The 14849-nt window shown below is 41.4% G+C and overlaps 1 protein-coding gene across 6 annotated transcripts in view; it reads right to left on the minus strand.

Moving 5' to 3' along the window:
• LOC137370152 (neurocalcin-delta) overlaps positions 1 to 14849 on the minus strand; it is a 382023-nt gene that overhangs the window by 26534 nt on the left and 340640 nt on the right. For all 6 annotated transcript variants that reach the window (XM_068032385.1, XM_068032386.1, XM_068032389.1 and 3 more), the window contains one exon: positions 11796 to 12194. In XM_068032385.1, coding sequence (XP_067888486.1) covers positions 11796 to 12173 — 378 coding nt within the window. In that variant the 5' untranslated portion in view covers positions 12174 to 12194. The remainder of the gene's footprint in view (positions 1 to 11795; positions 12195 to 14849) is intronic.

The raw sequence follows: 14849 nt of genomic DNA on the forward strand, positions 1-14849 counted from the left end.
TCATAGCTGGTTGCAGGATAAGATGCCAGATCAGAGGTGTTGTGATGGAGTGCTGTGCATAGTGGTAGTTGACATATACACTTGCAGGGAGGTGTGCATGGTGGGAGGTACAGTAATACAGTGGTTATGTTGCTGGACTAATAATCTAGTAGAGCGTGAGTTTAAACCCCACGACAGTTTAAGAATCTGAATTGAGTTTAAAAAATTTGAAAGTAAAAAGCTGGTGTCAGTAAGAAGTGACCCTAAAGTTGCCAGATTATCATAAAAGCTTAATGGGTTCACAAATGCCCTTTTGGGAAAGGAACCTGTGCTCTTTACCCCACCTGGCATATACATGACTCCAGTTCCATAGTAACGTGGTTGACTCTTATCTGCCCTCTGCAGCACTCTTGCAAACCACTCAAGTTGTACTAGCTAATGCAATGGCTCAAGAGAGAGGGTCTACAACCATCTTTTCTGGCAACTTGGGATAGACAATAAAACATCAGCTTTGTGAGCGATGTCCTTCTCCTGAGAATGAATGAAAACAGGTATGGTACATAGCAATACTGTATGTCCATGGCAGTAGGAAAATGAGCATAGTGGTGTTTGGTATACAAGGGGGCAGGTCAGTGTGCTTGGTTACGTTTACAGGCTTAATGGATTTGTTACATCAAAAAATAACCAGTGTTTATTCATTCAATTAATGGCATGTGGTTGATACGGAATTTATTCCCATTCTGCATTAAAAGTTATGGAATGCGCATTAACATCTTGAAAATAACATTACAGCTTTATTATGGACCTTTCCAATGTCTGTTGCAGAGGGCTTATCCTGAAGAGAACTGGAATAAATGTTGTTACTTTTGTACCAAATCTTAGAATTCTGTGTTTTAAAAAACTGAAAAAAGGATTTTCAGTGGACATGGATACCTGCAAATAGCTGAAATCTTTGGATGTTGACTTTATATACAAGAATAGGAAAAGCAAACAGTTTCAAGGAAGCCAGCCAAGGTTTTTGACCTCCTCAGAGCAACACTTCGAATGACAGGGGAGTCACTGTGTTGCATCATGTGATTGGCTCAGGAAGGTTTTTTTTTGGACCCTTTTAAAAACCAGTGATTTGGACAAAGAGCAGACATTTGAAATTCGGTTTCTGACCTGCCTGGAGATCAAAGTGGAAGACCCAGAAAAGACTTCTCTCTGTAAAGAAAACTTACATCTCTTGGAAAGAAACCCTGTATTTGAAAGGTGTCAGATTCCTATTGCCACCTGTCTCTGAAGAATTCCTGCATTCAGTGTGGTTCCTGTTTCCTCTTGTGTTTTGGGAAATCCTGGAACCTGAAGAAAGCTTCCACTGCTATACTGCTGCTGTGAGTCCTAAGCAGACCTGTTGCTACACCCCTGCTGAAAGACCTATGTGACGCCTGCTGTTGCCAAATTGCCTTGAATGCCTACCTATCACAGACTGTTCATCAACCTCATCTGGAGAGACTTCGAGTGGCATCTGACTATTCGACTCTGGGATACCTCACCCAACCAAAGGATTTCCTACCAAAATGTGACAAACTGATTTATTTTATTATTCCTTCTATTCCCAAGAAACAGCTGTAAACCAAAACCCTTTTTCCTGGTTAACTGTTTTTTTTTTAATGCATGCTTGTGTACATGAGGACTAGGGAAATAAGGAGCTTTCCTATATATAGATTTATCGCATTAGTGGTTAAGACTTTTTTTTCTAATAGTTAATGTTGTTGTTGTTTCAAGAAACTTGGTTGTTGTGCTTTCTTCTGGGGGACAAATAGAGTCTAATTGGCTATTCTTTAGTGGGTGGGAAAAATTTATTAATATGTTGCGCCTCGTGGAAAAGTGGAACTGAATTAACAGTGCATTTCTCACGCCTTGGTCATAACAATGTTCTGATGCATGCAACATTAAATCTTTGCAAAAAAACAGCTCAAATAGATATATTGTGAAGAAGCCAGTAGTCTAGGAGAGAGTGCAATGTAGATTTACCAGAACAATACCTAGTCTCCTAGGGTTAAATAATGAGGAGAGATTACACAAAATAGGACTGTATTCCCTGGAAGTGAGGAAGTTAAGAGTGATTTGATTGAAGTTTTCAATATATTAAGGGGAACAGATTGAATAGATAGAGAGAAGCTATTTCTGCTAGTTGGGGAGTCTCAGACTAAGGGGACACAGCCTAAAAATTAGAGACAGACCTTTCAGGATTGAAATTAGGAAACACTTCTGCACACAAACAGATGGTAGATGTTTGGAACTCTCTTCTGCAAAAGGCAATTGATGCTAGATCAATTGTTAATTTAAATTCTGAGATTGTTAATATTTTTGGTTAACAAAAATCTGAGGGATATGGGGCAAAGGCAGCTATATAGAGTTAGGTTGCAAATCAGCCATAATTCCAACGGATGTTGGAACTGGCTTGAGGGCCTAAATGACCTACTCTTGTTCCTGTATTCCTATGTTCCTTATTTAAACGGAAGATGGCAGTTTCCACAGGGTGCACTCCAATTTGTTGTGCTGTCACTTGGTTTAGCAAAAATGGCACCTCATTGCCAGCTTTTGTTGAACTTATGGGGCAACAGGTCCACAGCCCATTTGGAAACTGCAAAATCAAACTTTTTCTGACAGCAGAAACTGCTGTGCCGATGGATCTATATGTGCGCTCACAGAGCAGAGACTACAACGTTCCAATTTTATAACCTTTTTTGAAAAATATATGCTTTACACATAGCCTGCACAACCTGGAGAAAGATCAGCATTAAAATACTTAATCTTTTTTTTTTACTTTTCTGAACTGCAGATGGCGCTATGTTACTAATTTATTCCACACATAAAATGGATTGTACTTCATGAGAAATAAATGGTATTCTACCGCACTGTCTGATATTGTTAAATGTTGTACGGGGAGATAACTGTACAGTGACCATCATCTCTCGCTGTCCCTTGGTTGCTGTTTGCTGCAAAATTGCTGGTTAGAGACAGACTGGAGCAGTGGGTGTAAATCTTTCGTAGAACTCTCCCTCTTGTAACACTGTTCTGACAGCGGAATGACACCAAGACATTTCCGTAGTCCTTTTGTGTGCCCATTGAGCTGGAAGTGGCAACTTTTGATACTTCTTTTTACAGGGTGCAGGATCTGTTGTAAAAACATTAGTTGAGATTTTTTATCTGGGGGAGTCAGGAGATGTGAGGGAGTGGGAGGAAAATCCAATTAACTGGCTAACACTGCAACTTCTGCATATTGCTGGCACCTGTGATTGGTTTAAGAACTGGAAACTTGGAGCAAAATATCTTCACTAAACCCAGTGAAGCATAATTGAAACCTACCCTCTGGCAGCTGCCACCATTCTTTCCATTGAGAGATAGCTTGTTTGTTTCTTACAAGGGTTTAAAGCCTCAGCTCCAAAACTGATAATTGCTATTCTGCTGCAGTTGGTTCAAAACTATCCACTAAAATTGAATACTGGGGCAACATAGGGATGCTGACAGGAAATTTCAATGGCATGGCTTCTTCAGAAATTGTTTCATGACAAGTTAACACAGAATGAGGCCATTTGACCCATCAAGCAGTGGCTCTTTCAGAGAGCAATACAGTAATCCCACTCCACGTTTTTTCCCATATCCCTACAATTTTTTTCTCTTTCAAGTATTTTGAAAGCTACTACTGAATCTGTTTCCACCACCCTATCAGGCAGTGCATTCCAAATCCTAACCACTCATTGTGTAAATAGGTTTTTCCTCGTCACCTCTGGTTCTTTTGCCAATCACCTGAAACCTATGCCCCTTTGTTTGGACCCCACAATCATAAGAAATAATTTCTCTTTATTTACTTTATCTAAACCCTTTATGATTTTAAACACCTCTATCCAATCCCCTCTTGGCCTTCTCTGCTCTAAAGAGAACAACTCCAGCTTCTGTAGTCCATTCACATGATTGTAACCCCTTATCCATGGAACCTTTCCAGTAAATCTCTTTTGTTCCCTCTCCGAAGCCTGCACGTCATTCTTAAAGCATGGTGCTCAAAATTGAGCACAATTCTCCAACTGGGGCCGAACTAATATTTTATATAGGTTGAGCATAACTTCCTGGCTTTTGTACTCACGCCTCTACTTATAAAACCCAGGATCCCTTATGCTTTAACTGTTTTAATCTGTCCTGCCATCTTTAAAGATTTGTGCACAAACACCCCTAGGTCTCTATCTTCTTGCACCCCCTTTAAAATTGTACCATTTAGATTGAATTGTCTCTCCTCATTCTTCATACCAAATTGTATCACCTCTCACTTTTCTGCATTGAATTTCAACTGGCATATGTCTGCCCATTCCACCAGCCTATCTATGTCCTCTTGATGTCTATTATCTTCCTTTTCGAAGTGGCTATTAATTTTCTCCCAGATTATTGTTTCTAAAAGCTTCCACATCATCGATGTTAAACTGCCGGACCTGTAATTGCCTGGTTTATCCTTATCCCCTCTTTTGAACAAGGGTATAACATTTGCAATCCTCCAGTCCTCTGGCACCACCCCGTATTCTAAGAAGGATTGGAAGATTGTGGTCAGCACCTCCCAAATTTCTGCCCTTACTTCCATCAGCAACCTAGGATGCATCCCATCTGGACCAGTTGACTGATCCACTTTAAGTACTGCCAGCCTTTCTAGTACCCTCTCTTTATTTTTATCTCATCCAGTATCCCGACAACCTCCTAGTTTATTGTAGCTTTCATGGAGTCCTCTTCCTTGGTAAGCACCAATGTAAAGTACTCATTTAGTACCTCAGACATACCTTCTGCCTCCCCAGTAGATCTCCATTTTGGTTCCTAGTCAGCTCCACCATTCCTCTGACAACTTTGTTACTGGTAATATGCCTATAGAAGACCTTTCGATTCCCTTTTATGTTAGCAACCAATCTATTCTTGTATTGTTTCTATGCCCCTCTTATTTCCATCTCGTTTCTTCTCTGTAATTTAATACATTTTTTAAGTTTGTCTCTTAGAGACCCAAATTTCTAACATGTGGAATTTCTCCCTCCCCCCCCGCCGCCACCCCATCACTGAAGCAGAGCTTCACTGAATCACACCATAGGGAGGAATATACAAAACAGCTGCTCCTAGATGATCTCTACCCAGGAATATTGGAAATGTTAGGAGGAATATTTGCACTCAGTAAGAATGACAGGGATTGCAAAGCAAGTAAATAGATGGGGTGGGTGTATAGTTTTTAAAATTGTAATCTATAGTGTCACTCCCAGTAGTGAGAGTTGGAAGGCCTGCCAGTGCTAAATGATGACAGAGGGTTGCCAGTTAACAGATGTCACGTGCTAGATAACAGTATGGGTGAAAATGGGTTCAAGGGAGCAGGAAGTGTCTCAAGCTCAGAGAAGGTATTAGGGGAGATGTGGGATCAGGTCGATGGCAGGAGAGAACCTTGGTGGCAAAGGAGGAGGGAGGGAAGCAGCAGATGCAACTCAACCAATGGTCTCTTAGATACAAAGAAGTTCATGCGTTCCTTAAACTTGTTTTTGGAAGTGAGGGAGGAGGGGACAGGGGAAAGGGGCTTACAGAGCCATTCTATAGTGGAGAAAAGAAGCTTGGAGTTATCGGTGTTCTCCAGGATGATCCTAGCATAGTGGAGAGTGAGACCCAATAGCATTTGATATAGTGCAGCCAGATCTAGTAAAGGATAACAAAACCAGTTGTGTCCCAGATACACTCAACTCTGCGCCCCTTGGAATTGAAGGGGGGGGGGTGCTCATACGCTGGGGAACAACCTGAATGTGAGAGAGTAAAAGTTTTGTTGAGAGTAAGGGCAGTTAAGCAAATCGAGAACTGTAAAACTATTCGGGCGAATGGAAGGCCAAGGGCTAGGGAGTGGGAGTTGAAAATGATGTTATAAGTAACTTGTAGCAGAGTTTTTTCCAGGATGGATGCAGAAGGAACTGGGGTGGAAAAGAGTAGGGATATTGGTGATGAGAGATACAGGGATGCATTTGGATAGGCCTTGGTTATTGATTGGCTACTGATTGAGCGCATGGGAGATGACAAAGTTGAAGGAGTGGTTGTGAATATGGGTAGTTCAGTTTATATTGAGGGAGATATATATAGGGAAAACAGATGACCAGAGGAAATGGGACAAGGTCAGCTGAAATGAAAATTGAAATCAATGAGGATCAGGAGTTGCTTTAGACAGAGCCTAAGGGAAAATTGGCAAGAGTACATCTTGGGGAGAAACTCAAGGTGGATTTGGGAGTGGTGGGAGCAGTAAACAATGTGAATTTTAAAGGTGGGACGAGAAGGGTAGAGCAAGAAGCTTTCAAAAGGAGGATCAAGTTCTCAACCCTTCATCTGATTGGCTGCATTCTTGCTAGGACGATGCATCTTGCTCTTGCCATCATTTCCACTGGAACCTAAATAGCGTGTAAATCCAGTGATTTCTGCACACAATGTAAACCTTGCATGGAGTGACTCTTGTGCAATGATAGTGCAAACCAGTGCAAAAACAAGGCTGCTTTGAAATTATCCCCATATAGCATTAGACTAGTAAATTGTCACTGGGGCACACTAATCAGGTTTTCACCTCTCAATAGAAGTGGACTCAACTCCATGCAAAATCAATTTGAAATGCTTTCAAAATTTCTGTGTCCATGATTTCTCAGAGTAAACATCTAGCAGTACCATAGTATGCAGACTTTTTGTTTTCACCCATGTTTAAACAGGATAATCCACAGACAAAGCAGGAGCTGAATAAAGCGAAAAATTACAGTATACGGAAAAAGTTGGATCATGATATGGAAGCACTTAAGTTCAGTGTTTATACAACATTCCTTCTGGGAAAGGAAATAGTTTGAGCTCAGCTGGTTACACAAGCTGCAAACTGAGCCTAGATCATTTCAATACATGCTGCCAGCCCTTAAAGGGATATTGCCACTGTGTTTTTGTACACAAAATGATGAAACTGGTGGTATGTTATCATAGTAATTATTGTGCCTATTATTACACATATTCTTTAACTGCATTTGCAGAGAAAAATACCAGAATAAAACATCAGAATCTACAGAAAATAACATATTCTAAGAACACAAGTTTCCCCAGGTACAGAACTATCTCGCATACAGACTAATCAATTTGCTGAACCTGTGTTTATGTGTGTGCATATTGAGAGAGCTGGGCAGCAAGGATGGACTGACGCATGTACACAAAGTGTTCTCATGTACAGCCAGACTGCTCCTTTAAGGGCCAGAACACTGCATGGCCCAAGAACTGAGCTTGTCCCGTAGAACAATCTGAATGGAAGAAAGAGTAACAATAAATGTTCCATGTGTCCTGTGGCACTTAATCGCTATCATAGAGCTGTAAAAAGAAACAATTATGGCAGACAAAAAACTAGATAGCTGGGAAGAGTAACTATCCTTCTCAAATATTCAACCCATTTCAGAACGACCTGCTCAGGTGAAATTTCTGTGTTGCTGTGATGTCCTCCCTAGGTACAAACAGGAAATCTGGTGGGGTGGTCGCAATCATTTTAAGATGTTTCACTCTGGTAAAATGACCAGCTGGTGATCTGAACTGCCCTTAGAGAAGGTTTGGCAGTGAGGCCTAATGGTATTTTACTTCAAATGAGATAGACCCAGCTGATTCAAAGCCTAACTTAGTTGGGGAAAGTGATCATTCTGAAACTGAAAATAGAAGATTGTGTTACTCACTACAATCAGAAAAAGGTGAAGATTTTGCCCACTAATTAAATATTAAATTTAAACTTGCTAAAGTTGCACAAATACTTTGTTATTAAAACTAGCACAGATTACTACCTTATTTCCACAATCTGGGTTTGGATAGAGCCAAGGATATCATTGATTGGCAGATGAATCCAATGCAAAGTGCCAATTTGGCATGCAAGTATTGGTGATCATTCTGACTGATTTACTTTAGTCTGGGTGAGATTTATAAATTCTTAGTTAAGCCACTACACGGAGAACCATATGGGAAGGAAAAACTGATGAATTATCTTTTGCCTTATTTAAATTGCATATTCAAAGATACCCACAGAGAAGAACGTAACTGTGACTGTCCCTCACCCTCCCAGCTGCTAAAGTCAGCAGGGGGTGGGGGGAAGGGGTGTGGAAATTTTTTTTTTAAAAACAAGAGATAAGCACCATTAGGAATGCATTAAGACAGTGTACATTACATGGGTAAAAATATTATTTCTGACTGGATTACTAGCATGGCTGTGCATTCTGTAAAAAGGAACAGTCCCTAGAAGGAAAACTAAATAATCTGCTATACCAATAGCTCACACTGTGCTGAGGATCCTACTTCTAAAGCTGCTCAATATTTCACACAGGAGATTAAAACATCTGTCTAGAACAAACTATATAAAAGTCTTCAGCCTGTGACTGTAGGTTTTGATATAATGCACTTTGGCAAAAGGTCTGTATCTCCGTCGTCATGAATGAGATTATCTTTTTAAAAATCTGCCCATAGGATTTTATTTTAAAAACATCTTACTACATCACCATAAAGTCTAAGCCAATAAGAGCAAGCATGAGCAAACCTCTTTACATCCTGCTCTGCTGATTACTCCACCAGCACTGCCCCTTCCCCTGCAACATCTACCACTCAGAAAGACAAATGCAGTCATGTCATGGAAACACCATCAACTCCAAGTTCCCTTCCGAGCCATAAACCATCCTGACTTGGGCTTATATCACTGTTCCTTCGCTATCACTATGTCAATATTTTGGAATTCCTGACCTAACAACATTGCGAGAGTACCACCAGCACAAAAATTGCAGCAGTTCAAGAGATGGCCCACAAACATCTGCAGAGGGAAATTAAGGATGGGCAATAAATTCAGTCTTGCCAGCATTACCGCATCTTGAATATAATTAAAAAATACAAGCTGCATCATCCCCAAAGGTATAGCTCAGGTTCAGTAAGGTCATTTAAGCAACTCAAAACTCAGTTTTTATCTATAGTTCAATCCATTATCAGCTGGAATTTCCTCAGGACTTCACCACCACTGTAACTTAGGTAACTGTGACAGTTTACATGGTCACAAGGAAATTCCTCACAAATGACACTTTGTTGCTCTTTATAGATGTAAAGGTCGGATTGTATTTATGTGTTGGAGGAGACATCGAGCCCCTCTCTGACCATTAGTATTTAAATTTGTAAAAAGAAACTCAGAGCTTTCACCTCAAGTTTCCATGGGAGTTCTCGCGATCATCCACTGTAACTGCACCGAAAAATTGGCACAAATCCCAGAGAAATGGTGTAAACAGCTGTTTACATTGTTTCTCCAGGGTTTCCATCAAGTTACAGTGAACGATCAGGAAAACTCCTGCAGAAATTTTACTCCTTTATGTTCAGAGTCATGGGCCTCGACACTAGCCCCCGCACAATGGGTGGGAAAGGGTCAGCGTTCAAGAGAGTTGAATACTTGGAACGCTTCCCCAGCATGCCACCTTTTATTTACAGTTGTGGACAACGGGGCATCTGAACCTCCTGCCATGAAGAGGTGGGGCACTACATTAACTTATTAAAAATCCAGATCCCACAGTACAATTACGGGCTGAATTTAAAACTGACTGCTGATCCACCGGTTCCCCAGAGGTTCGGATACCCAGCAGTGAAAGGGAGACATGAGCTGCTGGCTCCACAAGTTAAGTGCCTTTACCAGTACTCCTTGTAATCCAGGAGAATTGGACTGCTCCACCCAGTTCCTTAAAGAAGCCTTCCGCCTCCCTCAGCTCTGGTTGCCAGCCACCCCATCCCCCCTGCCTTCCCGATTGCCAACTTCCCCAAATATCCCCCAGCCGTCCCACGATCACACCCATCTCCTCTCTCCTATTCATGGCTTCTCCACCCTCCTGATTGTGGCCTCTCTGCACTTCCAATTGGTGGGGAATGTCCCCAAGGGTCATGACCTGTGGTCTCTTGCTGCTGGTGTTCCCTCCCACCTGTAGCAGGTCCTGCTGGTAAGTGTGGCCACACCCACCTTCCGTAAATATTGGGCTACGGAGTAAGTGGGGAACTTGAATATATATGTGCCTCTACCATGCAATGTAAGGTGTCGCACAGGACAGCTGAAAAGTGAAACTCCATTGTCTCTGCCCTCAAAATATGTCTCAGCTCGAGCCTCAGAAGCGGCCCATCCCCCAACAGCAACAGGGTAATTTTTAATTTTATTTTACACGCTGTGGGCACAATTTTAACTTCTATTGCTTGGTGAAAAATGGATGACAGTGAATCGGCTGCCTGATTTACACTCTGCCCAATTTACTTTCTTGGAGAAAATTTGCGCTTTGTAAAATGGGCAACCGATTCACTACTGCCTGGTGATAAAATTGAAATGAGCCCTAGGGCTGGATTTTACATCGGGCAGATGGGAGCTGGCCACCGACACAAAAGTCGGTGGCGAACCCACTTCTGCCTGGCCTGGCGATCCATCCCGCATTTTACGGGTCCCCGGTCTTAAATTGTTCTGAGACGGAACTTCCACCCCCTTGAGGGAGGAAGTCCCGCCTCATTCAGCTGCCGGTCAATCTTCGGGCCAACAGCTCAGTCTCTGCAGCTCTTAGTCGACTGCAGCCCAGCCGAGGACATGGAGCCAGGAGTCCAGGTGAGTTAGGGTTGCCTCGCCAGGCTAATTGCTTGCACCCTGGTGAGGCAACGATGGTCGTTTGGGGGGGGGGGGGGGGGGAAAGAGGGGGCCTGGGGTGGTTAGGCAAGTGGGGGCGGCCCTCAATCGGGAACCCTGTGCCCATTTGTCCGGTTCCCCCCTGGTGCGCTGAGAGGCCATCAGATTTCACTGGGCGGCCTTTCACGTCTCCCGGACACCCACTTCCACGGGTAAAATCCCCATGGAGGCAGGCGAAAGCCCTTAGGTGGCCGCTAAGTGGCCACTTAAGGACCTTGATTGGCCTGGGGGTGGGGGGGCAGCCTCTTTCTCGCCCCCCCACCGGCCTACCTAAAGTGGGGCGGAGGCAGGAGCGGGTCGGGAAGGCCTCCCGGAGCCTGCAGCTCAATTTTACGCCACCCCCCTGCCACCATCAGGCTCGCTGGGGTGGCATAAAATTCCAGCCTTAGTCTTTCTTGCACACTGGTTTTTCACTTGTGCCTTTCCTATATTTTCTGGTTATTATTTACATATGTGCAAAAATATTTCAACCTAGATAATGTTCTCAAATGCCAACCTGAAACCAGAATCTTTTACCTCAACAGGCTAGGATTCAACCAACTGACCAAGAAGACACTCACTAACTGAAAAATTGGGCAAAACCAGTCATTTATTCAATTTCTCTTTCAGTTTGCTCTCAGTCTCAGAGTGTACTCAAACAAAAAGATAATGCACAATGGAAAGTCACAATGTTCTCTTGGGATATCAGATAACGAATTTTAGGAGTTTTCTGGTGTCTTGAAACCTTGGTATCCATATTTGCTTCTTTCTCTTTTACTTCAGAGCAATGACTAGGAAGTTGTTTTTATATGATTTAATGTTCCAAATAACCAACCTATTTGTTCTTGTACGTCCAAGCTTGATTGCATTAGGCAAATTTTGTTAGACATATTTGAATAAATAGCTACAACAATACTTTACCATTGCCTGTCGGTGAGACAGATGTGGGTTGTATTTATGCATTTACATTAGCAAGATTGCATCTGCAAGTTCACAAGGTCTAAACCTAGCTTACCACAAGTGAGGACAGAACACAAGAAAGTCAAATGGGGCCCAAATAATCAAAAGTTAAGTATATATTATAATATATAATAAATTTAAATAATTGAAGGATTACCTGAACAATCTCTAGCATCTCTGACTTGCTGATATATCCATTTCCATCTAGATCATACATGCTGAATGCCCACTTTAGCTTCTGCTCCAGTTTGCCTCTCGATGTCACACTTAGTGCAATGATAAACTCCCGGAAATCTATTGTCCCATCTCCATTGGCATCAAAAGTGCGAAAAACATGTTCAGCAAATTTAGAAGCATCCCCATAGGGAAAGAAGTTCCCATAAATTTTCTTGAATTCTTCCATTGATAAGTTCCCACTGGGGCAATCCCTGAGGAAGCCCTTGTACCACTCCTGGATCTCATGCTCCGTGAAATCAGTGCTGTCCAGCAAATCCTGCATCACCTCAGGCCGTAGCTTGCTGTTTTGCTTCCCCATCTTCAACTTGGAGGCCTTCAGCTGCAGAACAATTCCAAATGAACATTGATTTAAGTCAGAGTTAGATGAGAGCCAATTTAATCTGCCAAGTAAAATTATATTCCTCACTAGCAACTGCATGATGTCAAAGATTTAAAAAAATTGAAAAACATGCAAGAAATAGAAACAGAAATAATGGAAATATACAGTAGGTCAGTCAATAACTAAAGGATGAAGCTAAGTTAATATCCGAGTTGGGATCCAAAGTAAGCCCTCCATTTGCGCGAGCTCTAAGTATAACCAAAGAAGAGCTCTTTCATAATCACCTCAGGAGGGAGGACTTGCTGGATATTAAAGAGAAGCTGCATTAATGAGATAGATTTGTCAAATCTTTTTCATGCTATATATGGCAAGGGAGCACAGAAGAAAGTTCATCACTATTGCCACAGTAGAATCAAACACAAGTAATGTAATAATGTATTCTAATGCAGCTTATGTGATCACATAATTCAGTATAAAATTAAAAAACGATTTGTCACTTTTTTTAAAAAACAGTTACTTGCTATTTCGGCTATCTTGTTTGCAGATTAATGCTGCAGAATTCATTATCAATAGTCATTATAACGTACAAGTTCTTCTAAAGGGGCTAGGTCATCAGAAACATCAATAAAATTGATGAACATAGGAAAGGGAGTAGGCCATTCAGCCAGTCAAGCCTGCTTAGCCAATTAGGTCATGACTGATCGTCTACCTCAATGCCACTTCCTGCACTATCCCCCTATCCGTTGCTTCTTGTTAACCTATTACTGTGCATAGTACAGTCTCCACCACTTACACTGTACCTGCTTATTGGAAAATTGTCTATAATCGGGCAAGCGGTGCTAACCATTTTCCATTACCATAGTTATCAATTACAAAGATGCTGCACAACCATTTTAAACGTGCCAACTATTTTGAGAGTTCAAGCAGCTGTTCATAACTCTTCAAAGTGTGAATACCTGTCATTAAGTCATTTCAGTCAGTGCTTCTGTCTTCAGCCTTTTTAATTATTTTTTGGTACCTGTCCACTAGCTTTTATTGTTTTCTGTACTGACATCCCTAAATATCTCTGCTCATGCACACCTCTAAGCTTATTTCATTTAGAAAATATTCCCATCTATCTTTCCTAGGTCAAAAAGGATAGCCTTACAATTTTCTGCATTGAGCTTCATCTGGCACAGTTTTGCTGACTTAATTCATCTGACAATGTCCCTTTGCAACTTTTTTGATATACAAATTCATGCTGCCTTTCAGTTATTAGTTCACATTTGTCCAAATGTTCAGTCACTCGGTCACCAGATTCTAGTAATTTCACGACAACTGACAGACTAATAGCCTATAATTTCCTAGTTTATTTCTCCTACTCTACTTCATTAACAGAATAACATTGGTAGTTTTCCAATCCAAGGGGACAATTTCTGAATCAAGACCGTTTTGGAAGATCATGACCAACACATCAACAATTTTTTCACCTACTTCTTTTAATATCCTCAGGTGAAAATCATTAGGTCCCGAAGATTTGGCTACCTATAATCTCATTAGATTCCCCATTACCATTTTTAAAAACTTGTACTTAATCTAGTTAGTTCCTCTCCTTGATTTATTTTTAGTTTATCTTGTATCTCTGCTACTTTATCCTTATCCTCTACTCTGAAGACCATTAGCTATTTAGTAAGTCTGCCATTTCCTTATTTTGAATTACATTACCTGCATCTGGCATAAAGGGGCCTACATTACTCTTAGCCACCTTCTTTCGCTTAATATATATATATTTTTAAGTTATTCTCATCCTAGATATCCATCACAAACATTCCTCGTATTTCCAAGGATATGCAGAATAAATTCTCACCAAGAGCGATTAATGTAACATTAATTAGCTACTTTAAAAAGCTTGGAATCAAATTTTCTATCAAGTTCAATGTATCCTTTACTGTATGAGAAAATGCACCCATGCTGCAATGGCAAGCGTCAGAAGACATTCGAGAAGCAATGTTTGAATAACTTGTCATGTTTTGCACAGACTATAATAGGTATGTTGAAGAGGATGCAAGATAACACATTGCCTGCCACCTCCAGGATCTCGACCATCAGGTCACACCGCCCACCACATAAAGCGGGCAATGTATTAGATTAAAGAATCTGCCATATGTTGAATTACCCACTAAACATTTTCAGGCACCAATTCCACTCATCTGCCATTCAGTACAACTGTATCACATTTAAACAGTACAGCAAAATTCAAGTGCATAGAACTTGAACACTCTGTAACTGTCGTCCAAATTAGGGAATTTGTTACTATAATCTACCTCTCTATGTATCTATATATATAAGAAATGCTGGATTCACTCAGCAGGTCTGGCAGCATCTGTGGAAAGAGAAGCAGAGTTAACGTTTCGGGTCAGTGACCCTTCTTCGGAACTGACAAATATTAGAAAAGTCACAGATTATAAACAAGTGAGGTGGGGGTTGGGCAAGACCCCAACCCCCACCTCACTTGTTTATAATCTGTGACTTTTCTAATATTTGTCAGTTCCGAAGAAGGGTCACTGACCCGAAACGTTAACTCTGCTTCTCTTTCCACAGATGCTGCCAGACCTGCTGAGTGAATCCAGCATTTCTTGTTTTTGTTTCAGATTTCCAGCATCCGCAGTATTTTGC

Source organism: Heterodontus francisci, chromosome 5 (assembly GCF_036365525.1).
Source record: "Heterodontus francisci isolate sHetFra1 chromosome 5, sHetFra1.hap1, whole genome shotgun sequence".
Taxonomy (NCBI): domain Eukaryota; kingdom Metazoa; phylum Chordata; class Chondrichthyes; order Heterodontiformes; family Heterodontidae; genus Heterodontus; species Heterodontus francisci.